This window comes from Peromyscus californicus, unplaced genomic scaffold (genome assembly GCF_007827085.1).
Source record: "Peromyscus californicus insignis strain IS unplaced genomic scaffold, ASM782708v3 Scaffold_4__1_contigs__length_199733344, whole genome shotgun sequence".
Taxonomy (NCBI): domain Eukaryota; kingdom Metazoa; phylum Chordata; class Mammalia; order Rodentia; family Cricetidae; genus Peromyscus; species Peromyscus californicus.
Window position 1 is genome coordinate 28,331,395 of NW_026294562.1, and position 27,561 is coordinate 28,358,955.

The 27,561-nt window shown below is 40.6% G+C and overlaps 1 protein-coding gene across 1 annotated transcript; it reads left to right on the plus strand.

The window, feature by feature from the left end:
* Positions 1–26,883, plus strand: Ankrd22 (ankyrin repeat domain 22). The gene is made up of 6 exons (XM_052713607.1): positions 1–249; positions 12,635–12,826; positions 21,882–21,989; positions 24,246–24,323; positions 25,740–25,838; positions 26,313–26,883. Exons 1-6 carry the CDS (start codon positions 229–231, stop codon positions 26,388–26,390), a joined length of 576 nt encoding a protein of 191 aa, XP_052569567.1. The 5' UTR covers positions 1–228; the 3' UTR covers positions 26,391–26,883.
* Positions 26,884–27,561: the final 678 nt, after the last annotated feature.

Genomic DNA, 27,561 nt, shown 5'->3' on the forward strand with positions numbered 1-27,561 from the left:
ATTACCTGGTAAGCCAATGCCTTGGCTCCATCAGCCAGTCTCTCTCCAAGGTGTGTTGCTGTCAGACTGCTGGGAAAGCACTCCCAGGTGTGGAAAGAGAGGGCTCGCCACCGCCTTGGACTTCCAGGGACATTTCTTTCCGGGAAGAAATTTAATGTTAATTAAAAAACGCCTCCAGAAGATTCACTACTGCACAGTTGAGGGGGAGCAAACCCAGGAAGGACCGGCATGGGAATCCTATATTCTGAGGTATGTCATATTTCTGAACATAGGAATCCAAAGGGGCTAAAAAATTGCTCCTATTTTTCACATATAATTTTCTAGCCTTGTCATTATGTCTTCTTTTCAATTCCGTTTAATTTTCCTTGTGGGTATTAAGTCAGGAAGTTCCTTTGTGCTGGGATGTTTAGTATTTTTAAATATTTCAGCACAAGTTAGCTTGAAATACTAAGGTTTTAGCTAGACCTAAGTTGAGCATGATGGGATATATATTTTCTGACATCCTAATTGCAGAGGTCATCCAAACCTTGAACAATGGAGTTGCAGCTATATTGTGTCTCAGTTAACACTGGAGGGAGGGCAAGAGAAAGTTGTACCTAACTGGATTTTCTAAAAGTCCAAAAATTGGCAGGCTTTTCTATGGAACCCACGAACAAAGGAACTCCTTTAAGCTTGTTATGTGAAAGGAAGCTCACCTCTGGTAATCATTAATACAGATTATCAAATACACAAGAGGTGACAGGCAGTACAGCTTTGGTATTTTGATTAATTCCTTTTCATAGCTGATAGACATGACATTTTCCCACATTGAAAGTCACTTACCAGAATCAAATACATTTGTAATGTTTCAAAGGGTGATGTTTGAACAAGAGTAGCAGAGATACAGTGATGTTATTACTATTATTATTATTATTATTATTATTATTATTCATGACTTACTCCCTCTCTGACACAATTAACTTGCTAATCTGCATTCCATTCTCCAAGTTCAGGGGAACTTCTTTGATTTTGATCTTCGGGTACGAAAGGTAGTTGTTTGGCACCTACTTCAAATGTGCATGTGTGAGCATGAATGTGACTGTGTGAGCATGGGTGTTTGAGTGTGTGTGTGTTTCTTGACTAAATGCACAGTTTGCTCATCTCACCATTCTGGGAAGGTCTTGCTCAGTGGTTTTGATCTCATGAAGAGGGCACACATATAGGAGGATGGCAAAACATACAATGTACTGAGGTTCCACTCTGGTAAATTATCTAAGTGTCAGCAAGAGAAATTTGTTTATAGTGAAGTTTCTAGGACAGCCACTCCAGAGTTCTGATTCAGCTCATGTAGGATTCAGAAAACTAGTTTCAAAGAGTGGAATGCCAGATAACTCTGGTGGGTGTGAGTAGTTCACTACCGTCTTGAAAGACAGAACTCTGTCTCAAGGAGGGTGTTAATCAGACCCTTATTTGCATGGAGATAACCCCAATTTCGTTCAAATGCAGGTTAAGATCATGCATTTTGGCCCTCCAATTCCATGTATATGTAGATGGTCCCTCAAACAGTACTGTGAGTAGCCTGTGGTTTTAAGTGTCTATCAGAGACCCAAGCAGTGTAATTGCCTGTCAGTTCAGTGTTGATCTGTCAAGCAGTTGAGTCAAGGCAAGTACAGGCTAGGTCAGGCATGTTTAACTACTTCCAAGTAGAAGTGAGAATAGTTTCCAAAGTGACATAAATGTTTAATTTTTCAGCTATCTCAAGGACAAAATAATAAATTGGAGTTTTCTTTTTACTTTCCTATTGAATTTTTTTTTTTTTAAAGAAAGATTTATTTAGTTCACTGCAAAAGAAATAGGGCTGGGATAACATATATTAATATGAAATTTTTTATGAAATCTAAAGTATACCCATATACAAATACCACTAACGAATCTCATAGGCAATAATACAGAACTCAAGTGTGGAGTATGGTTGAAACAAATACTGTGGCTGTATTGCAAGGGGAGGCAGGTTTTAGGCCCTTCCCTGTTATTTTTCTCGGTAGTCTGCTTCAGGATTGGCAATCTGAAGCTCGTGAGTCACCGAGGAAATCTTAGTCACTGAAGAAATATGGTGTTTTTGCTTTTGGCAAATGATTTCTCAATATGTAGAATCTCCCTTTGATGTCAGGGGAGAAATCTGCATTTGATACCAGGGCTGGGGATGTAACTCAGTTGAGTAGTCCTCAGCTAGTGTGAGTTTACAAGCTGCGAGCTGTTACTGCTCACTTTCATTACGGAAGTTGTTCTGCTCACCTTGCAGGGTTTCCCAGCCCTTCTGTGCATCAGTATCTCCTACAGATCTTTGAGGCAGCCACAAATGCCCAAATATTCTCAAATGGAACCCGAGCCATGCTTTAAGATACTACAATACTTAATTAGGATTTATAATCACAAAGCTCAAGCACTGACCTAATTCTCACATATTATATTAATTTCTTAACCTGAACCTCTTCTCCTAACCCTTACTTCTCAGCCAGGTCAGGTGGGTCTGTGTGTTAGTTAAGAAGGGATTTTCACCCATGTTCTAGGCACACACCCCTACAGAAGTCTAATTTTAGGAAAGCAACAGTCTAGTTAGGGAGACTCAACCATCTCCATTGGAAAAGGGCCTGGCCTGGGAGCTACTTGTGGTTCTGGGCATTTGTTTTGTGGTAGGGAACGCTAAAGGGCTTCCTGGGAAATGAGCCTGAGGAGAAAATAGCACAGTCTGAAAGGCAGAAGGATAATGAGCAGGTAACCTGGAAGCAGCAGGGTGGCCCGATGGCAGATGTGAGTTCACAGAGGGCAGTGTTCTCCACGACTGGCTCACCCAGACACTCTGAAAATTAAAAACAAAACAAACAAACAAATATCTTGGCTACTTCACTCTCCTAGAAGCAGGGAAAATGTCCGCTTACTATAATGAAAAGTATAATTCAAAAAAATAAAGCAAGGTGATACCGCTGGAAGTGGGCTAGGAAATGGTCCCTTAGGTGCAGTGGTCAAGAATCCTTCTTGTGGCTGACCCGTGTTGCTGAAACTGCCAGATACCTTACAGATCCCAAGAAGAGCGAAGACCTGACATCAGTTAAGAATACAGAATATTCCAGAACAGCTGGAATGTTCTCAGTAAAGAGAGGAGTAGTGGATGAGTTTAAGAGAAAAACCAGCTTAGATTCAATTAATTAATTCTGTACGTTAGTTTTTCAGCTGTGCAGAGCACCATAACATAGGCACACTATGAGCAAGTATTTCCCCTCTTCCTCACCTATCAGTGTATCTTGTGGCCAGGGTTTATATATATATATATATATATATATATATATATATATATATATATATAAAGATCAGTTTCTTGAACTCTTTTGCTTATGGTGCTTTCTTTACCTTCGTGTCGTTTTGTCTCTGCTACTCCAAATCTACTTCTAAATTCTCAAAACACAATTTCACATTTCTTCTGTTCTCTAAAGTTATCCTCAGTGACCTTAAAATCTACAAGAAGTCTTCCTTTTCCTTTTTGGCCTCTATCTTGGCACCCAATCTGTCTCAGTATGACTACTCAAATTTTCTTTCTTGGACAAAGTTTATCGGTCATATCTCTTATCATATTTGCGTGTGTGAGTGTGTGTATGTATGTGTGTGCCTGTGTGTGTGAGTAAATGTGTGTGTGTGTGAGTGCATATGTGTGTATGTTTGTGTATGTGTGTGTGTATGTGTGTGCATGTGTGTGTTAGTTATATGATGCATGTGCATGGGAAGGCCAGAGTACAGCCTTGGGTGTTGTTCCTCAGGAGTTGTTCACTATCTTTAGAGATAGGCTTTTACTGGCCAGGCCCTGGCTGTTTAGGTTTGGCTGGATAGCCAGTGGGACTCAGAGATCTGGCTACCTCACCTCCCAGCACTGGGCCGACAAGTGAGTAGTGTCATACTTAGCTTTTTTCGATGTAAGTTTTGAAGATGGAATTCAAGTCTTTGTGCTTACAAGGTATCTGAGCTCTTCTTCCAGCTCTGTCATCAAAAAAACATTTTTTCTTTTTTCTTTTTGTTTTTTCTCTATGTAACAGCCCTAGCTGTCCTGGAACTCACTTTGGAGACCAGGCTGTCCTCAAACTCACAGAGATCCTCTTGCCTCTGCCTCTGTGGTGCTGGGATTAGCACCACACCAGGGTCAGAAACCATTTTAATAGGTAAAAACCCTATGGCTAGCAAATTGAAAAGAATGTATAAATCTTCAAAAAGGCTAAGAAAGATATCATGAGTATTTAAAGCAGCATACTAAGGACATACCAAGGACAGATTACAGGTTTAGACACTTTCAGTTAAGCACACATGCCCAAGTCAGGGGCATCAATATCTGTCACAGGGAATGCTTTTAGTTCTTTGTAGGCATGTGTTACCTGGGAAACTTTGCAGGGCATTGAGCTGAAGGAACAGGCTGTCGCTGGGTGGGGAAGTAGACCAAAGCTTGCATGGGATCCCAGGGATATGCCACCGTAATTCAACCAATTCTTCAGAGATTTGTTCATTCCCCAAATGAGAATATATAAAATAATGCCCACAGTTTTTCCTAAAACCGGAATAGCCTAAGCCCCGTTGTACTTCAAAATTTACACAGAGAACATTTTAAATTTTTCTTCACTTAACTCTTCTCTACATTAAATACAAAACCGTCTGTGTCCAGGGAAACCTTCTGAGCCAGCTTCCACTTTAAACTTTCCAACAGGAATATATATATATATATATATATATAATATATATTCATATATTCATAGAATGTTTAGAATAACCTAATTGTTGTCAGAGGAAAGAAAGCTTACCTACACCATATAAGGATCCATGCCCTTTGTGTCTGTCTTATTCCATTATGCAAACTGATCAAACGGAAGGACCCCTGAAGCACACAGACAACGACAAATATTCTGGCCAGAATTTTGCACTTTGCTCCAAGAAAGGCAAGGTGTGGTACTGGAGCAGTCTAGGGGTCTTGATGGGGTGCATTTTCTCTGCTGGTTAAAGAACTAAAAGGCAAGAAGCAATCCAGAGTGCAACAGGTGGCGGGTGAGCCATCTCAAACACCACAAACAGCAGCAGAGTCTCCTGAAGAAAGGCACTTATTTACTGGGGAGAGGATACGCGTATGCGCAGCAGACAGGGAAAAAGACCCTCTGTAGAGCAGGGGGGCGGGAGTGGGGTGGTGGTGATGATGGAGAGGAGGACTCACCTGGAGGGGAAGGGGATGGAGGAGGGAGGCGCTTGGGAAGCCAAGAATCCAGTCCCTTCTCAACAGCTGGGTTTTCTGAAGTCTCTGAGGATGGTTGATTCGCCCACGACTGTTGTGTAATAAATCCTGATCCGGTTTGAACTGGTTGAGCCAGGCCACAGCAAGGGGTCTGCTGGAGGGAGACAAAGGCCTACAAGGCCTTGTTTTAAGCTGTCAGGGTTTTGCCTCAGATCAGGAGGGTGAGGAGGAAGTCAGCCATCTTGGAAATTTGCCACGTTTATTACTTAGCCACCTCGGCTCTACCACCTTTCTGCCTACCAGGGACTCTGTCTCACTCCTAGTCTCTTAGTACTTATGGGCAATATTAATTTTGGTACGTCTCAAAGAGATGCACAGAGCGGATTTCCCCGTAGTTGAAATCTGGCTTCATGGTTTCCTAGCACGTGCACCTTGCTCTCGCCACTCTTCCTGCTAGAGCACATGTCTAACTTTGCTCTCATCCCCTCTGCTGGTTTCTGTCTTTCCCGTCCACCCTTCTCCATATTGCTAATTTATGTTTGAGGTGGTAAACCAGCATTTTCCCAGCTCACAGGCAGGTTTCCCATCTTCCACTCTGGGCTCCTTCACTCCACCCGTCTCCAGCCATAGATTGGCTGAAGACACTGCCACACCTGCTCAGCCAGCTGTCGTTTATGACTGTGATCACACATTTGATGACACTAGTCATTAGGGTTGCACTAATTCCCCCGCCCCGTGTTTCGGGAGTCTCTGCTACCCTTGTCTCCACCCCGTCTCCTATGTCATTAACCCATTCATCATGGCAAACATCAATGTTATTCCTTTGCCTAGCTATGTTTACCAGTCTATATCCTTATGACAAATGCCTATTAAAATAAAGTGTGGTGAGCAAACTTCAGATTTTTCTTGCAAAAATATTTCAGCCGAGCGACAGTTCTCTCTACTGAGTTTATCTGGCCTTTCTCCATAGCTTTGGCCTTGGAGCCAGAATTTTCCTTCTGGGTCATCATGCTAATGCATTTTTGCCCTGTCCTGTTATTTCTGCACTCTCTTTCAGCAATCATCTCCTATTTCATAACCACTCCTGCTCATCTTAATTGGATCCTTATGCTTCAATAATTAGAAAAGTTTCTAGCACTAATTGAGGGTTTCAGATGAGTCAGCCCTGAAGAAAATGCTTTGTCCACACAGTCAGGTTTGATTCTTTTTATAGCATTATGCAGAAGAAACAGTTAGTGGATGCAGGAAACTGTGCACAAGTGTTTAAAGTGTCCAGGTGAACTGTCCAAATAACACCTCTGCTAAGTGGGAGAGTGAAGATTAGAACACAGGACTTTCACATCCAAAGCTTGTATTTGTAATCACTGGAAAGCACCGTTGCTCACCAAAATGTGCAGAATTCTGGCTGGACTCTGTGTGCTACATACTCACTAGCTTTTACTAACTGTTTTCCCTGCTAAAGTTACTGTAACTTCCTCTCTCTGATTCTAGTTGTTCAAAGATGGTTCCTGCCCTGTCATATGAGACTAATGATTGCATAATAATGATCACATCTAAATTGTTCTAAAGCTTTCCTTTTTCTTGAAACTTTCCTATTTTGCTGTTAGGTTGTATCTCTACAGATTTGTTTTGTTTTGTTTTATTTTGTTTTGTTGTTGTTGTTTCCTGACAGGGTCTCTTTGTGTAGCTCGGCTGACCTCAGATTTATTATGGAATCTAGTCTGGCTTCCAACTCTTGTTCCTCCTGCTTCTGTATCCTGAGTCCTGAGATTACAGGCAGTTGCCTCCATACTCAGCATTTCTTTCTACCTCAGATATTGCTAATTCTAGGTCAGTTTGGGGAAAGCATTTGAATATATAGCCAAGCACTAGCAGGTCAGTGGCATGAGAAGACTGATCAGGATCCTGAGGGTATAAACCGTAGCTTACTGTTGGCAGCAAGTCTTGCAGCCAGAGAAACACTTAAGACAGAAGTATCTAGAGGTAGAATGAATGACAGTTATGCTCTACAGTTTGACGCAGGTCTCCATCACTTATGAGCTATATGACTTGGGATAAGGAAACAATCTCTCCTAGTTTCACCTGTGTGTAGTGAGTATAAAAAAAACATTACTTACCTTATAGGGTGGTTTTGAGGACTTTGGGAATAGCTGAGGTACTCCATAAATGTTTGTTCATTTCAGAATTCACTCATTCATTTATTTACTCACGAAGTAGATGTTGAATGCCCATGAGGTGTCACACCCTGTGCTAGGTGCTGGAATGCAATGAGAAAGTGTGGACAACAATAATTGCGCTCATGTTGCTAGCGAACTAGTTGGGGAGATGACTGCCAATAACACTAATGGTCTGTTTTTAGGTGATACAACAATTACAGATCATTTATAATGTATTGGCTCACCACTAAAAAAAAGAAAGAAGTGTAAGGCTGAGAGTCAGTACTCGATGAGGGTTCCATTGTTCCATGGCAGAAAGGTAAAGAGAGGGTGGGCAAGAGAACAGACCAGAAGCAGACTTAGCCTTTTAAAATATAAAAAGCCCACTGCCAAAATAAGGAATGCATTCGTTGTTATTGACATCAGAGTCATGTCATCTCGATCCAAAAACCTGATATTTGTGCCCACCACTCAGCATCACCATACTGGGCGTCTTGGGGTTTTTATTGCTGTGAAGAGACACCATGACCACAGCAACACATATAATGGAAAAACATTTAATTGGGGTGGCTTGCTTACAATTTCAGAGATTCAATCCTTTATCATCATGGTGGGGGAGCATGACTGCATGCAGGCAGATGTGGTGCTGGAGAAATAGCTGAGAGTCCTACATCTTGCAGGCAACAGGAAGTCGACAGAGACACTCAGTGGTATCCTGAGTATAGGAACTCTTAAAGCCTGCCCCACAGTGACATACTTCCTCCAACAAGGCCAAATCCACCCCAACAAAACCACACCTCCTAATAGTGCCACTCACTATGAGGTGATGGGGGCCAATTGCATTCAAACTACCACACTGGGGATCAAATCTCTGATACAGAAAATTGAAGGATACATTTAAACCATAGCAAACAGGATTGATTAACTTGGACCAAAGGTGAAGCTAAGGGATCGGTAGGAAAAGTAGTTAGACAGGATTTATGAGAATTGAGAAGCAGCTGTGTCTACTTAAGGACAGCATCCTGACTGGCCATGGAGGAGCGTCTTCAGCAGGGATGTGATGAGCAGCTACTGGGTTGGGAGGGTGAGCTGGAGACTGGATAGATGAGACAGAGAGAGATAACAGAGTCATGGGTAGAGAGCAGTGAGGATCTGAACAGGGGAATGAGCCCCGAAGGAGAGCTGGTGCTGGGCATACAGGGAAATTGCAGAGTTTGAGAGGTAATTTTCCAGGTGGGACTACTCTAATCTAAAGTGCCTCTAGGTTCCATGACCTTCAATAATCCAAAACAGCCTTTCTTTCTGCCCAAATGGATACCGTCTTCTTGTTTACTTTCTACTTTATCAGATTTTTTTTCTAATTTAAATCTTTTATCTAATATAAACTGCACATTTAAGAAGTACAATGGAATAATTTGACTCTTGTGCAATGTACATTGACAAAATCAGAGTGTCTATGTCATCGCTTTAAACATTTATCATTTCTTCATGTTGGGAACCTCTGAACCCCTCTTTTCTGTTTGCTTATAAAATATATAACAAATTGTTTCAAATTGTAGCCACCCTTCCACACTGTAGAGCACTTGTAGACACTGACAGGCCACTACCACTTCTCTGATGGAATTCTCTTCCCCTGCTGTGTGCTTTTCTGACGCCGAGCTGCCCCCTACTGGAAACAGTGCAAAACAGCAGGGAATCTTTTCAGTTGTTAGCTCACGCTTGAAATTACTTGTGGGTTTCGATTTAGGGAGTGTGATATACATTATTCTGGAAAACAACCTCTGCTGTTTAAGCTCATTGAGGAGCTGGCCCCGGAAGTGGGGGTCGCCCCTCCCACATTTCAAGCGTGTTAGTCTCTAAGTGTTCTCCAAGACCCCTTGTCCAGGGACAGTTTGCCTAGCTGGCTGTTACTGAAGGAACAGCAAAATAGGTCAAGGATAAAAGATCATGTCCTTGAGGACAAGGAAGGTAAATGATTTCCATCAGAAGTTACAGTTGTTTGTCCCCATGGTATAAAATGCCTTCGGCTAGGTGGGCAACAAGCAGAAACCGGAAGTTCAGCATGGGAGTCTCACTAATGGAGAGAAAGCTCAGTTGAGAACCCCAGCTGACTGCTTCAGCCTCCCCAGTCGATTTCTGCTAGACATTTGCAAGCCTTCGATTTGATGGCGTGACCTTGGTTTGTTCTTTCAATCCATCCACTTCAGCCGTCTCAGATGTGAACTCAGACTTAATCTTTTGCTATCTACACTCTGCTTCTACCCGCCGCTTGCATATCTGTTCTTTTCCTTTTCTTCACTACTTGCTTAGTAAACTGGCTCATTTGAAACCAAACTATGGCTAGTGTAGATAATCCTCTGGACCATACAGAATAGTGAGTTATCCTAGTCACTGTTTTATTGCTGTGGAGAGACACCATGACTGTGACAACTCTTATAAAAGAAAGCATTTAATTAGGGGCTTGCTTACCATTTCAGAGGGTCAGTCCATCATCATCACGGCTCTGGGGTAGTAGCTGAGAGCTACATCATGATATGTAGGCAGCAGGCAGAGAGAAAAACTCAAAGCCATTGCTAGAGAAACAAGGCCACACTGCGAAAGTTTGAATCCCCTGAGAAAGACCAAAGACTAAGACTCAATTCAAATTTATATTAAATGAATTTATTCTTACTGCTAGCAGAAGGATGACAGCCTTAGAGCCAAACATGTCATACCTAAGGGGGCTAAAGGAGGGGTTTATGTTGGTTTTAATGAGGCGCTTTTACTCTGCAAGGAGAAGTCACGAGGCATGACAAAACCCATTATCAGAGCAGAGTTTTATTAGGAGGATGGAGGGACAGAAGAGAGTGTGACCAGGCCTGTGGAAGAGACCCTTGCAGAGAAAGAGGGTGTGGGGAGGAGAAGGAGAAGGAGGGGGAGGGGTCTGTGCCCCACTTCTTATGGATTCCCCTGCACATGCGCATATAGGCTTACCGAGCTACGCCACGCATGCGCAGATTGTGTGATCACGCAGCGCTCAGGTTATGGAGGACATAAGGCCCCTTACTGGGCTGCTGAACTGCACATGAGCGGTCATGCAGCTGGGGGAGTGGCCAGAAATCCCAACCGTTTATAAAGGTGGATATCAAAGGTAAACATTACAATTACCTATGAAATCCACAACTGAGCAAGAAAATCGGTTTACTTCTCTCATTTGTATAGTAATAAAAAGACCACTTCATCCCAGTCCCACTGGATAAATAGGTTAAATACTTCACAGCAGGAACACCATTATCCTATCTTATCTCACCTGCAGGTCACGAGGCCCTTACAGGTGTTTCAGGACCCTTAGAGATGCCTGGTACCATATTACGTTTCTCTAGCCATCACAGGGGAGTTATGCATACATTATTATCCAGGTCTGAGCACTCTGGAGGGAGTGTCACTAATTAACTGGGATACAGCAGCCAACTACACAGTGCCATCAGGTTAGGGCTGGCTGTCACATTCCTACAATACCTACTCCCAAAAGGCCACACCTCCTAATCCTTCCAAACCATTCACCGACTGGGGACTAAGCATGCAAATATATGAACCTATGGGGGCCATTCTCATTCAAACCATCACAGTGAGGTACACACTTGTTTATTTTTGTACACACACACACACACACACACACACACACACACACACACACACACAGGCTAGAAAGTGAACCCAGGGCTTTGCATACATTCAGCATCAGCTCTAACACTGAGCTTCCCCTGGCCTCTATCACTTTACTTTTCAAAAATAGAAAGTATGTTCAGGTTACAGGATGCATAGGAGAGACCAAAGGGAAGATCAGGCCATAATTAAGTAATATTACCTGAGAAAGCCCTTAGTAACTCTTAATATAATTATCTGTCTTCTGGTCTTCCTATTTTCAGTTTTATTCAATAAAGATTTCAAAGAATCTAAGAAAAGGGATTTAATCTTGGGAGTAGGAGCCAGGCAGGCAACATGGATGGTTGAAATGGACTAGGTGTGGTGTAATGGGGAGTTGTGGGAACTTTGGGGAATTAGAAACAACTGCCAATAATTACCAGTTGGCTGGTGTCCTATTTGGAATATGGTCCAGAATTATGAAATTTATAACAAGAAGATAATTTATAAACAAGAAGATAAACTGTTGTAAAAATGATTTAAAAATCGAACAAGAGAATATACCTTTGAAGTCACCTGCTCCCAGGCTCTCCAGAGCAGACCTAGTACTCCAGAAGCACAGAACCAATAGAATGCATCTATAATTTTTTTTTTTTTTTTTTTGGTTTTTCGAGACAGGGTTTCTCTGTGTAGCTTTGCGCCTTTCCTGGGACTCGCTTGGTAGCCCAGGCTGGCCTCGAACTCACAGAGATCCGCCTGGCTCTGCCTCCCGAGTGCTGGGATTAAAGGCGTGCGCCACCACCGCCCGGCGCATCTATAATTTTTAAGGGGATTTTTATTAGATTAGTGTACACAATCAGAGGCTGAAAAAAATCCCACAATGGCAACTTGTAGGCTGCAGACCCTGGGATGCCAGCGCCAACTAAGCTCAAGGAATTTGACACCAGCAAACAAAAGCGAAAAGGAGGGAATCAGTGATATAGCCCCGGATGAGACCAGGGCCTAGAAGTCCCCTGGAGAGACACTGGTAATCTGCATCCAAAGGCAGAAGAGTCTGGAGTCCATCATTTGGTTTTTATATTTGCTTATTTGTTTGTGTGTGTGTGTGTGTGTGTGTGTGTGTGCATGCTATGCTACAGTGCAGGTGTATAGGTCACAGGACTACTTCCAGAAGTCGGTCCTCTGCTTCTTCCTCGTGGGTTCCTAGGTTAGAACTCAGGTCATCAGGCTTGGAGGCAAGTTTCTTTACCCGCTGCAGAGAAAGTCACATGTGATTTTTTTTTTAAATCATCTACTGCTGCCCTGAACTCTTTCCTTCCCTAATGTATAATTCTGCTCTAGCCAGATTTTGCTTTTTCTGAAAATCTCTTTTTAATTTGCAGTAAAAACTTCCTCAATGAATGAGATTCATAGTATTTCACCCATTTATTTACTCATTCATCCATTTACCTTTTGTCTATTCCACGTGGCAAGCAATTTTTGGAAAATGTAAGCAGATCTTCATGGACGTGTTGTAGACTTAGAGTACTGTCAGTCCCCCCCCCCCCCGCCCCCCCCCCCCCCCCCAGTGGTTCATGTCCGTATTTTAAGAACAGTTCTGCTCTTCTTGACTCAGCCCATCTGCCAGGCAGCCTACCAGAATGACTTGGGGCAAGTGTGGCGGTGGGTAAAAGAGGACAACCATTACGTGGATGTTCAAGATGGCTTCAATGGAGATACTCCCCTCATCTGCGCCTGCAGGCGAGGACACTTGAGAATTGTCTCCTTCCTCTTAAGGAGAAATGCTGATGTCAACCTCAAAAACTTGGTGAGTTTGCTGGGTGATGACGGTCTAATGAGAATGGTATAGTTTCCATTATGTAATTTCTATAGCCATTACTTGGAAAAATACATGCAACGTTCTGGCCTATGTCTTTAGCCAAATACGTTATCCACATAGATATATTAACCACTTGTATAAAGCAAAAAAACAGAATGTGCGACTATAATGAGCAATGCAGTTTCTCTTATATTATCTGATGTCTGCCAAAAGAAGAACAAATAAAATAAGTTAGAATAAATAAATAAACCAAAGCAAGCAAACAAACAGAACCAGAGGACCGTGACAGAGGGGAGAATGTAATTGTGAAGATATTCCTCAAATTGCTGGAATTGGTGAACATCGTTTTTATCTTCTTATAGCTTCTAATATCACGATTCTCTTTAGCCTGCTTTTCCTAACACAACCCATGGGCATTTTGCTAGACTGAAAGCATAAATAAAGCATTCATCCAGCAGGGATGTTTTGTAGCAATGTCCTTGAGCCTCTGAAGAAGAGGATGGTCCACTGTGTTGGCTGTAGGCAGCTTCTCCTTTTCCTGTTCTACTCCCTCCAGCCTGTCTTCTTGCTCTCTTCTGTATTATGGAAATCGTGCCGGGGTTGGGGGTGGAAACACTGTGCCCGTCATTGTTTAGACTTTTTACCTGTTGTTTTAATATAGGTTGGGATTCTTTATACATCTTTTTCACTGTCATGTGTTCATGTACCTGGTGCTGGGTTACGCGAGAGCATTTTCACTCCAGTCTGTTGTGTGCTTTGAACATATTCTCCATCCTCCTCACCTTCTCCTTTCTCTCCTCTCCTGTTTCTCTCCCTTGTTCCTCAAGACAGTTTTGCTTCTATTTTCATCTCAAATATTTGTACACCACTGTATGTATCTTTATAAAACGTATGGCCCACCAGTGAGAGAGAGTGGATGTTTCTCTGGGACTGACTTCTTCACTTGACGATCTCCAGTTGCATCCTTTTTCCTGTGAATGATAGGACTTCATTCGCCTTCATGGCTAAAAAAAATTCCATTATGCATATGCACCACATTTGGCTCATCTCTTCCTCTGCTGATGGGCATTTCATTTGGTTTTATAACTTAGCTATCGTGAAGTGTGCTGCAGGAAATACTAGTTACATTCCCACACTGTATTAGGGTTCCCTTTTGTTCACGTTCTTGCCAGTATTTGTTGTTACTTATTTGTATTCCTAGGGACTGCTGTGCTGACAGGGGTGGATAGAATAGTAATAGCATTTTAATTTGCATTTCTCTTGTGCCTAGTGACATTCATCTTTTCTTTTTGTTTGTTGAACATTTATAAATCATCTTTTGAGAATGGTCTGTCTTTTCGCTTGCACCTTTATTGACTGAGTAGTTTGATTTCTTGTCATTTCGTTTTTTTAGTTATTTGTGAATTCTAAATATCAATCTTCTGTCACTTGTAGAGTTAGAAAAAATATTCAGTCTCATTTTGTAGGCTGCATCTTCACTTGACCCATTATTTCCTCTACCATCCAGAAGTGCTTTCATTTCAGGAGGTCCCACTTGTCATTTATTGTCATTAGTTCTCGCACAACCAGAATCCTATGCAGAAAGTCCTTGCCCATGTCTACATCTTGAAGTGTTTACCCTACTTTACCACTGCAGTTTCAGGGTATTATGACATGAACGCTTTTGCATTAAGATATTTGTCCTCTTTGGACTTATTTTTGTACAGTGCAGAAGACAGGGGTGTAGCTTTATTCTTCTACATGTGGACGTCCAATTTTACCAGAACCATTTGTTGAAGAGGCCATATTTGTTCTAGTGTGTATTTTTGGCATGTTGGACAATAACCAGGTATCTGTGGCTGTGGGGATTTGGATCTGTACTGTCTCTTCTATTCCATTGATCTGCATGTTGGTTTTCGTACCAGTACACCACTTTTGTTGCTATGGCTCTGTAGGATAACTTGAAATTAGGTTTAGTGAAACCTACAGCATTATTGTTTTTTGCTCAGGATTACTTTGACTACTGGAGTCTTTTGTGCTTCTATTTCAACTTTAGGATTTGTTTTCTATTTCTGTGAATAATGACATTGGAGTTTTGATGGGCATTGCATTGAATATATAAATCGTTTTCTATAATAAAATCATGCTCACAATATTATTTCTTCCACTCTATGAACATATGAGACCTTTCCAGCTCTTGATGTCTTTTTCAATTTCCCTTTCTGGTGTTTTAAAGTTCATATTACAGATCTACAGGGAGAGAGGAGAGTGAATATGTATTGTTGATGTGGGGATGGCCATGTCAAAGACCCCAATGCCTTAGTATAAAAGAAGTGGCAAAGCCTTCCCCTGGTGAGGCTTGGGAGGATGTCAAAGCCTTCCTTAAGCCCAACTGTGAATATTGACAGAGTGCACAGAAAATGTACACAGCAGCTCCCACCACCACTAACTTGATTGCTCCCTTACAAGAGACTGCTTCTACCAAGATTAACTAAACCTGCCTCCTTGTTCAGCCATATGAAATAACCCTTCTTCCATGTTCAACTGTATATGATAAAACCCTGAGTTTCTGGGGTGTTATGGCTCCTCTTTTCAAGAGCCCAGATCACACAGATCATACCACATGTGTATTTGTCCCTTCTTCATTCCCTCACCCCCAAGTTGAGTGAATCCCTGGGGCCATGAAGAGCACACAGGGACCTCTCAATTCTTTTGTTAGGTTTATTCAAATATATATTTTAGGTAATTGCAAGCAGGACATTTTTCTCATATTTGTCATTGATTGGTAGGAAGACTACTGATTTTTGCACGTTAATTTTGTACCCTATTACATTGCTGAAATGAAAGTGTTCATCAGATTTCAGAGTTTGATGTTGAAATTTTTAGGGCCTCTTACAGATGGAATCATACCATTAGCAAAAAAGGATATTGACTTGTTCCTTTCATGTCTATATTCCTTTTATGGCTTCTTTTGTTCTATTACTCTAGCTAAGATTCCAAGCATACAGCACAGGAGTGGAGAAAGTGCGTACCTTCATCTACATCTGGTTTGAGTTTTCCCCCATTTAGTGCATCTTTGGCTGTAGATTTGTGGCATGTAGACTTTATTATGTTGAGATACATTCTTTCTGTTTCTAGTTCTTAGGACTTTCTACCATTCAGAGAACCTGGATTTTGTCAAAAGTCTTTTATGGACTTATTGAGGTAGCCATGTGATTCTTGACCTTGGGCTGATTTATTCTGTATATTGAACCATCTCTGAAATGAACCCAAGTTAATCATGGTGGGTAATCTTTTTGACTTGCGCTTGCATTGACTTTCCAAGCATTTTGTTGAAGACTTTTCCATCTGTGTTCATTTGTGAGATTGACCTATAATTATCTTTTTTTTTTTTTTTTTTTTTTGTATCATTATCTGGTCTAATTACCAGGGTAATACTGGCTTCTTTAAAAAGATCTTGGTGTTTCTATTTTAGAGAATAATTTGAGAAGCATTGGTCTTTGTTTTTCTTAACATCTGATAGAATTCAGAAGTGTGGGGGGCTGGAGAGATGGCTCAGAGATTAAGAGCACTGGAAGCTTTTTGGTGGCTCACAACCATCTATAATGAGATCTGGTGCCCTCTTCTGGCATGTAGGTATATATGCCAGCAGCACATTGTATGCATCATAAATAAATAAATCTTTACAAAAAAGAGAATTCAGGAGTGTGCCCATCTTGGCCAGGTCTTTTTTGGTCTAGAGATTTATTTTTTAATTACTGCTTCAAGTTCATTGCTTATTATAAGTCTGTTTGTTTACCTCATCTTGGTTTAATCTTGGTATGCATACAGAAATTTTTGTATTTCTTTTATATTTTTTCACTTCAGTGGAATACAAATTTTTCATGTCCCAATAATTTTTTCAAATTTCATTGATATCTGTTATAATGTTTCCAATTTTAGTTTGGTTTTCTGTGATAAACACTAACAAAAAACAATTTGGGGAGGAAAGGGTTTATTTTGCTTCCATATTACAGTTCATCATCAAGAGAAACTTAGGGTTTATCAATCTTATTTTTTTTCAAAATATTAATTCTTGTTTCACCAGTTCATTTTATTGTTTTTTTGTTTCATTAGTTAAAATTATTTATTATTATTACTACTATTATTATTAATAATTATTAGTGTGTGTGTATGATGTGTGTGTAGTGACATGTGTCTCAGTAATGTGTGGAGGTTGGAGGACACCTTTGTGGAGCCACTTCTCACTTTGTCTGGGATTTCATCTACTTCACCCTCATTAGAGACTGTGACTGTGGGTTTAGAAAGTTTTGAAGACATGTTGCCTTCATTCTCCATGTTTCTCATGGTTTTGAATTGAGACTTTGCATGCTGGGTGATTTTTTTTTTTAATCATCCATATTTACATATGTGTTTTTTAACTGGAAGTGTTTGCAGTCTTCAGGAGGAAGTACATTGTTGAGGTGCCAGTTTTCTATGCTAGACTGTGCATCTAGCTCAGTAGTTAGGCCCTGTTTCAGGCAGCATAGTCAGTCCTCAGCACTATCCTGTGAGTAGAATACTGTCTACGAAAAATAGCCACTATCAAACAGTAGGCTCATTATGAAAATACAGCAACAGTTTAGAAAATGATCACCTCTTGATCGGTCATCATTTTAGGAAGTAAAGGAACCCTGGCAGTACTGTATGCACCAAGGTACTGCTTAATGTGAGTGTTGCTGGGACAGAAGAAAGCAGAGGAAGATTAGTAGTTAGTATTGGGATGGTAGGGAAAGCACAGGGAAGGGAGAAGTCCAGTAAATGGAAGGGGTGGGATAAAAGGGATGGGGGAGGGTGGATAAGGATGCTCGAATGCTAATGCATCCACTTTTGTTTCTTTCTGACCTGTCTTAGTTAGGGTTTCTATTGCTATGAAGAGACACCATGACCACAGCAACTCTTATAGAGGAAAGCATTTAATTGGATTGTCTACAGTTCAGAGGTTCGTCCATTATCATTATGGTGGGACATGGTGGTATGCAGGCAGTCACAGTGCTGGAGAAAGAGCTGAGAGTCCTGCATTTTGATCCACAGGCAACAGGAAGTGAACTGAGATACTGGGCATGGCTTGAGCATATATGAGGCCTCAAAGCCCTGTCTAGTGACACACTTCCTGCAACAAGCCCATACCTCCTAATAGTGCTGCTCCCTATGAGTTTATGGAGGCAGTTGGATTCAAACTACCACACTTTGCTTTTTCCTGTTTTTTACTTTCTTCAGAACGGAAGAAAGAGGTAAAGGAATGCCATCAGATTTGTTAGAATAATAGTAACTCTCAGAAGGCTGAGTCAGGGAGGCCCCATCAGGCCAGACTGTTCTTTGGAAAAACCTATCAGAAAGAAAATGAAACAGAAAAGAAAAGGATCTGATTGTAAAAAACAGAAGAAATAAAAAGAAGAAAAGGAGAGGAGGAGGAGAGATCAGGAGAGAATGAGAACAGAACAGGACAGATCTGATTAGTTGACTTGCTAAATTGACACTGGACATCAAATAAAAAAGGAATAAAAGTCAAGAGAGAGAGAGAGAGAGAGAGAGAGAGAGAGAGAGAGCTGGACGACAGTGTAGGTTTTGAGTGTGGTCACTTGCCTGCTTGTTGACCCACCCTGGACTCTTAGTATTTTTTAATGGACTTCTGGATCCAATCACACTCCTAAATGTGCCCTTAAGGGAGCTGATGCCATCAGTGGGAGGTCCTTCACAGGTGCCCTTGTTAGTGCTTGTTGATCCCGGGGGGTCCCTCCTAAGGTCTGATGTGCTCTTAGAACTCCTTTCTCTGTTCCCCTGCAGACTCTGGCTCTAATTCTACACTGCTGAATACTGTACTGTTTTGATGTTCTTTCTTCCTAGCAGGCTAGAAGTTCTGCTGGCCTGGTGCCTGAGTGCTCAGCAGAGATGGCTTTTCTAGTACCCCACCTTCCTCTATTGCCGACGTATCTAACTTTTGTCTCTTTCCTCCCTTTCCTTTCTCTCTCTCTCTCTTTCTATTTTTATGTCTAGAACTGAAAGTGTAGCATAGATTTTTTTCTGACCTTCTCTGTCAGACACTATGGCTCTGGTCCAGCAGTGTTCTGTTTTTATTGCCTCTCATTGATAGGCAAGAACTCCCCTAACTGTACCCGTCTCCCTGGGGTGGACTCTGGACTCCTTCCCATTCTGCTTGTAAAGTTTCTATTTTACTTTTCTATGGAAATGAGAGATTTTTGGCCCCATTCACCTATTTTGACAGCTGTTACCCAGAATTCCCTGGTTCATTCCCTAGAGATTCTAGTGGACTGTTCTTGTGTGTCATCAGTATTCAGATTTGGATGCTTCCTGTTGTAATGTCTCCAGAAGATCCTATAGTGTGCTTGCTGAACCTAAGCATGTTACTATGAAACCTGCTGCAGACAAAGGAGCTGGTGAGGTAGAGGCTATGGAAAGACACACAGACTCATTGGGGATGTGTTTAAGGAAGCACTATCAGCTGTCTTGGAGGCTTCAGAACCAAGGAAGAACAGCATGAGGGTGTCTTTCTGAATGTTTCTGTGCACCCTTTCTGACTTTCTAACATCTGCCTTTGAGTAGAGACAACATTCAAACTGTACTGAGTAAATATCCAAAGTGCTTTTGCAATAATTACAAATGTCTTTTACCCACTCAAGTGCTTTCAATGTGAGAAATAGTTAGTAGGGACCCACTTGTCCCTTCCAAGTCAGTTAAAGACCAGAAAACTAGGAGCAACAATGCATTATTGAAAGTTTAATCAGGGGCTAGAGAGATCCTTCAGAGGTCCAAGGTTCAGTTCTCCACACCCACATGGTGACACAGCCATCCTTAACTCTAGCTCCAGGGGATCTGGCACCCTCTTCTGACCTCCACGGGCATCAGACCTGCATGCAGTGCACTTACATACATGCAGACAAAACACTCATACACATAAATAAAAAATCTTAATTAAAAATAATTGCCAGATTTTCTTGCTTGTATTTACTGTATATTTGGGTGGTCTTCCCTGGACCCGCCAGTGCTTCAGTATGAAACCTAGGGCTTGCACAAGCTAGACAAATGTCCTGCCACTGAGTCATGCTTGTAGCCTGGCTAAGTTTAAAGTCAAGTCATGCTTGAGTTTAACAGATAAGCAGCTCAGTAAAGTGACAGGACCTTCCTGGAACACAGCAGAGGAGGTAGGTGTGCAGGGTTGTGGTGAGCATCTCTGTCAGAAATCAGATGTCTGTGGGTTCTAGAAGCATGCTATAGGTAGCTGAGGAAGGGAAAAATTTGACAGCCCAGGAGCAGGCTTGGGAGAAACTTTGCTTTGCAGATACCTGAGCTATCTTGGTAGGATTCTCTAATGGGATAAAAATCATGGAAAGGACCTTAGTTACCCACTGTAGACTAGCAGTGGTTTTAGCAGAGGCATTTTGGCTTTTCATATATTTTTAATGGTTTGATGTTTAATTTTTATTTTTCCTAGATATTAGTTGTACATTAATTATTTGAGACAGTATTTTATATTTGTAGAATACATTTAAGAATTATTTAATAAGGACTGGACAAAAGCCTTAAAACATCAAAAAGCTCTGCTGTTAATTCAGAAATTTACATCAGAACATTGGCTCAATGGAAAGCAAGTTGAAATAAAATTAAAACACAGCAATCCATATTTTTTTGTCCGATAATTGGCTAGGATTAAAAAGAAAGTCAAATGTTGACTGGGAAGGAAGTTTAAATCATCGCTACACCATAGCATGAGTTGGTAGCATCGTATGATACACATTCATATCTTTTATGTCAGGAGGTCAATTTATAGAAATTTATGCAAAGAACAAATTTAGAATTGCTGGCAAGGCTTTGTAAACAAGGGTAGTTAGGCAATGTTATTTGTAGGACTTAAATTTTAACAGCTTAAAAAGTCTAACTAGTAGATTTGACTAAAGAAGTTAGAAGAGTTCCATTTGATAGATAATGGAATTTGAAAGTCTATCATTATATTCTTGACTATTTTTTTAGAGATCAGACATAACTTTGGAACAGTGCTTCTCCTCAGTGATCACTTACCTCTCTTATTTTCTTTTCCTACTAGCTTGGTTGGTATTCCAGCTAACACTGCAGGCCTGTAGGCCTTATACTTATTTGTGCATGTTTCTGTCCTACTTCAATGATGAGGACCTGAAGGTGTACATTCCCCACCACCCCTCAAGGCCTAAGTCTATCACCCGGTGAATACTGACATATTTAAGGCATTAAAATTTTTGCAGTGTTTTAGTACTGCTTGTGTGGTAGGAAACATGGGAGAATTGCCAAGTAGTTAAAACTTTGCACAATAAACCACAAAATGAATACATTTCCATCACCAATGAACAAGGGCTAACTATATCCATGTATCTTTTCGTACTAACTTTCTTCCTATGTTTATATCTAATTATATCTCAAAAACTAAAACAAGCATGGAGATCTATCCTGTGATGGTTCATAGGTATACCTATCTCTGTCATTTATCTTTGGTCCTTCCCTAGCGTTTCCTTCATAGTGTACAAATTCAACATTCTGATAAGCAAAACTCTGAGTTAATTAACCAGTTGTGTACCATAAAAGAGGTACTTACGCCGGGCGGTGGTGGCGCACGCCTTTAATCCCAGCACTCGGGAGGCAGAGGCAGGCGGATCTTTGTGAGTTCGAGGCCAGCCTGGTCTACAGAGCGAGATCCAGGAAAAGGCTCAAAGCTACACAGAGAAACCCTGCCTCAAAAAAAAAAAAAAAAAAAAAAAAAAAAAAAAAAAAAAAAAAAAAAAAAAAAAAAAGAGGTACTTAGGCTGAATATGTATACGCAGAATATGGTTTTGAGTGTGCAGTGTAGTCCTACATTTTAAAATTCTATATATGTGTATTTGAGAGACCTGAAGGTATATGGCATAATGTCAGTAATAAATCTGCACTACTTGAAATGGGTATCTTAGAAATGAAAAAAGTGCATGAACTAAATCTTTTGGTATGGTAATCTAAAACCTATGGAACTTGAGCTACAGAATCCTTTTCTTAATTACAGAAGGAGAGAACTTGCCTGCACTATGCTGTGAAGAAGAGGTTTACCTTCTTTGATTATCTACTCATTATCCTTTTAATGCCTGTCTTGCTTATCGGATATTTCCTCATGGTGAGTACTGTTGCTAGGGCAAAGAGCAGATGTTCAGGAGGGCCATGGGATGACTCATCAAGCTTCCCCTGGCAGTGTGATGGAAAGAAAGGACAATAAAATAAGCCCTTGTTTTGTGTATGTATTTTTTGACTTACAGCAGGTTCCTGTCTCAACAAACCTCTCAGAGATGAAATGTTGTAGGTAGAAATGCATTGCTTTTCCCAGCCTATCAAATGCCATGTCTCGGCACCTCAGTACGTTCTAGAATAAATACAAGGTGTTGACCATCTGGTCACTCTGGAAGCTGTAGTTCACCTCCACTGCCCAGCAGCACAAGAGTCTTAAAATCACTGGCTGAGGTTTTTGTTTTATGTTGTCTCTCCCCAAGTTTCTGAATTTTAAGGATGCACCATAATGGTAAGTTGGAGGAAAAAATCCCAAGTCCTCAGCCTCTGGAAGCTGACAAACACAGAAGGTATTTTTGAAGGTTCTGTCCCAGTCTTTCACCTCAAGGAACTGAATCACCCTTGCATGGGTCTTTGGCAGGATGATTTTCTTGAATAAATAATAGGTAGGTAGTGTAGGAATCGTAAGCAGAAGGTCAAACTAGGTTATTTTGCTTGTTTTTTGTTTTCTTCAAATATGGTGACTAATCTACACTGATTTGTTCACTTTTTCTTATCTGAGTCCCGTGGTGACCAGTCCCACTGTTGAGAGATAATTAAAACAATGTATCACTTACCCAAGTTAAATGATTATGCTACCTCTTTTATGTATCTAGCAGATAATAGATATCAATTATTCCTGTTAACACAAGTTCCCATATAAATTCTGCCAGTTAAAAATGCTATTTTCTACTAAGGTACTTCAAGGATACAGAATTTAAGGAATGTGGTATGAATTCTTTAATTCACTCTGAACAAACCATTTGAACACACATCTTTGAAGGCTTTTTGAAAAAATTGTCTGTATCTTTATCTGACAGTATTTGAACATTTGTAATCTCTGGGCAGGAAGAATCTGACATTCATTTATATTTTAGAGGTTTTGAAAACAAGCATTCCAAGATGGTTACTAAGGCTTGTTCAGAATTCACTGTCACACAACTCTGCTTTCAAACATGCCTCAGAAGCTGGAGGCCTATCTGTAAAGATACAGACTGTAGTCGGTAGCCCAGCTGTACCTGCATCCCTACACTCTTAGTGGGACCTGGGATTGTAAGTTTGTGCTGCATGTGGAATAGGTAGCATTAGACAAATTACACAGAAAGGACTAGAAAGGACCAAGTCATTTCAGAGAAGGGCTAGGGCAGAAAGAATTTAGAAGGTGACACAGGAGTACAGCATGGTGGGGAAGACACCTAAGAGGAGTTTCAGAAGTTGAATGGGGAAAATGCCAGGCTTTGCTTATGTGAGTGGTGAGGTCTTTGTGTCCTCAGGTGACAGGCTGTTGGAGGAAGGTTCCTACTATAATGTGGTCAGAATCTTAACAGGCTAGAGAGAGAGAGAGAACACATTTCTGAGGAGCCTCAGATCATGCAATTTACTTCTTCTGTCCTACACCATATGTTTATCATGGCATTCTTTGCCCTCATCAGTCACAGCATGATGGGAAGGTGGTTGTTACCAAATGGTGTGGACTTGTAGGAAATCACAGAGGATATGGGCATTACAAAAGCCTAGAAGAAAGGGATTTCACCTGGCCAGGTAGGCCAGGGAAAGCCGGAGAAAAGGGGCATGGATTGGGAATATCACAAACATATTTTCTAGGCAGATAAAACTTCTAGTTGAAGAAATATCCTGTGACATGATTCTCTGTAGGGAGGGTACTTGATAGGAAATGAAGATTTAACAAAATCCATTGTAACTTGAGTAGGGGAGCCAGGAAGTGGAGCACGTGAAAAGGTTAAGGCTGTATGCTCTAGGGTCACTCAAGAGTTTAGATATTTTCCCCAGAATAATGGGAATTTATAAAACTTCTGAGCCAGCAAGGGGAAGATAGGAACTAATGTCACTCTCATAAGATGTGGTAGAAATGGGGCTAGGCCTGTGGATATGCATTCTGAACAAGTTCCTGGGTGTGAAAATTTGTACTGTGTCCTTAACTGATACTGTAGTGTGTGTGTGTGTGTGTGTGTGTGTGTGTGTGTGTGTGTGTGTGTGTGTTAAGAAGTAGGAGCATAGGATTAACATGAAGCCAGTTGATTGGAGCAGTTCCAAGCAAGATGTACAAAATGTTTGTGAAACACTGTCTTGTTCTTGCTGTTTGTAACAGGTATCAAAGACGAAGCAGAATGAGAATCTTGTTCGCATGCTCCTTGATGCTGGCGTTGAAGTTAATGCTACCGACTGTGTATGTTTGTATTTTGAAATACTACTCAAATGATATACCTGGGTAGAATACTTGCTGTTGACAAAGTTACATGCTTTATTTTTCTAGATGTTCACACATAGTTTTGCTTCCTTTTTTCTCATTGCTGTCAGGTAACTTTGAAGTTATTGATATTCTGTTTGGCTAAACTCATGAGTGTAAAATATTGTTGATTATAGGAAAATTTTAAAATATTTTGCATTTGACTGTAGTGATAGATTATGGAAAATGATACTAAAATACTGTCCTTAGCAGTTTGGCAGCTGAAGTTAGGTAGAAAGTCTATGTGTACATTTAATCTCGTCACTTTTTAGTTAGGTAGGCTTGGAACACTATATATCTGGCTCAATTTTCTTATCTATAAAATGGAGATTAAAACAAATTGTACTGGAGCCTGAACTCAGAACATCATACATGCTAGGTAATACCCTACCACTGAGCTATACCTATCCTCCTTAAAATTGTTTTGTTGTTGTTATGAGACAACCTTTTGTTATATTACTCAGGCTGGCCTTGATCTTGTGACCCTTCAGCTTCAGACCCATGAGTATCTGGAATTACAGACCTGCCCAACATGCCTAGGTGTAAAATGGAAATTAGTACTGACCTTATAGGACAGATTCCTGTGAAGTCCTCAGAAGAGATTAGAATGTAGTCAGTACTCACCTCATGTTAATTGCTGCTGCAGTCATGATCCTAGTCACTAGAAGAGAGGTCTCTTTCACAAATGGAAGGGAGATAAGCTCAAAGTTCAGAGAAATACCCCAGTGTTGGCCAGAGCCACAATAACTGAAACACCATCAGCTCCCTCCTTTCCATAAGGAAGTGGAAGTTTCGTTTTCACCTTTTACTCCAAATTTACTTCTGCTAATGCTTAGGGTCAGCTGAAATTTTGTTATCCTGTTGTTTAATTTTCTTATATTGGTTAGAGAAAATTTTAGATTTCCAATATTTTAGCAAAAAGGGCAAGTTGAAATTTGATTTAAAAGGAATTGAACGCCTATTTGTGATGCCTAACTTATTCTGTGGGTATTACCATTGTCCTGTGATAAATGTCCACTTCATTCTTGTTTCTATTAATTACTTACATTATTTGATGTTATATTTTATTTGTGTTTAAATCAAGGTGAGTTTAATATCTTTTTATAAGTTTCACATTTTAGTTTAGAGTAGAAATGAGAAAGGGGAAGATATCAATGACTTAATGAATTTTCATATACATAGTGAGGAAAAGAAGAAAATGCTCATAATATAAGAAATGCAGCTGCCCATAGATGGCTAGCAGATTGGCCTTGGTTAGTTGTCCACTACAAAATGTGAATAGTTGCTAGAGAAGTGTGTGCTGAAGCCTGTGGACAGCCTGACTGATGAACTACAGATTGGTCCTTTGTGTTTCAGTATGGCTACACGGCTTTGCATTATGCATGCCAGATGAAAAACCAGACTCTCATCCCTCTGCTTCTGAAAGCCCGTGCAGACCCCATGATAAGGAACAAGGTAAGGGCCTAGCAACTGTGGTCCTCCAAGGGGCAAGCTCTTCTCATCTGGGCCTTTAGTAGAAGTAAGTTCACTGTCTCCTGTGTTAGTCTCAGTAAATTAATTGCTCCTCTTAAGGAAGGAAGGAAGGAAGGAAGGATTGCACTAGTTTTACTTTTGAATTTAAAATATTAATACTTTTCATATTTAGGATTAAATACAGCATATTTAATATGTTTGGCAAGTGCTCTACAACTGGGCTACATCTCCAACACCCTTTTGCTCTTTAAATTTTGAGACAGGGTCTCATTCAGCTGCTCAGGTAGGGCACTGAATGCTTTCCAGTCTCTTATTTTTTATTTTTTGTTATTAATTTATTTGAACAGGAGACTTTTTGAAGCCTCTACAAAGTCTGAGAGTTGACTGTCTAAACTGCTGACTAGTCCTCATTGACATTTGTCTTTCCTGGAAGTAAATGATTTCTCTTTTCTGCAGCATGGTGAGAGTTCACTGGATATCGCACAGAGACTAAAATTTTCCCAGATTGTGTTAATGCTAAAGAAAGCCTCATAGTCCTGTGACTTCTTGTGTGGTGACAGAGACGCAGCTGAAGGACTGGATGTTGTCGCTTTCATGGATGACTGCTCTACAGGCACCCAAGCTGGATGCATCTGCCTTGTGACAAGCACTGGACTTATAATGACTTTCATTCAGTGGAGGTCACCACAGCCACGATCCCTCTGAAGGACCCATTACACTTGTTGGAATCTCTGTTACTGTCAAAACTGATTTTTTAAAAATTCTAATTCAGTGTCTTTTAAGAACAAGCCAGATTGCCTGAGGTTGCATTCTCTCTTCCTACTTGTGTCATCCTTCCAAAGACTTTGCCCTACATCCTGTCCTGGGAGACAAACAGTTCTTCACAGGCCCCTTGACGTACTAAGCCAAACAACCAAAGCATGTGCATTTGAACAGCATGGCATGTATGTGTGGAGAGTTAGAGATTCCAGCATAAATATTCCTTTGATGGAAAACTTCAGTAAAAACATCTGTCAGTTGTCAGTTATGAGTTTGTCTAAACCATAGAAACTGGTACATGTTCCACAGAACTGGTTTTTGTCATCATTTCCCAGGGCCTGGTTGGCTTACATACCAGCATACAGTTCACCATCAGTTTATACGTAAGTGTCTTCTCAGTTTATAAGTTATGTAAGTATCAAAAATGTCTGTCCTTATGGGGCTGAAGCTGTAGCCAAGTGGTCAGAGCATGTGTTTGGTATGCATAAAGCCCTGAGCTTAATCCTCACCACCACAAATAATCTTCTTGTGAAAACAAGTTAGTTGCTATTTGTTTATCTATTTTCCTTTTTTTGTGGCATTGGGAATTCAACTTAGAGCCTCACTCCTACCAAGTGTGTTGTCTACCACCGTTACATACTCAGCCCCAATTTTGTTTAGTTTTATTGACAAAATTTAAAATATTATAACTTATTTGTTTAAAGGTCTTTCCTTTTCATAGAAACAGAGAAGTATTTGGGTTATATTTCTAATTGAGAGGTTATGAATACTAAACTATCTGTCTTACTTCTTTTGTGAATGACATTGAATGGAACTAAATCTACGTCATGAGTGAATTTTGAAAATCCAGATGATCCAGGCATAGTTGTAGACATGGGCTAAGCCACATTATATACTGCAGCCAAAACAATAAACAATGAAAGATTTTCTATCCTTGAATACAAAA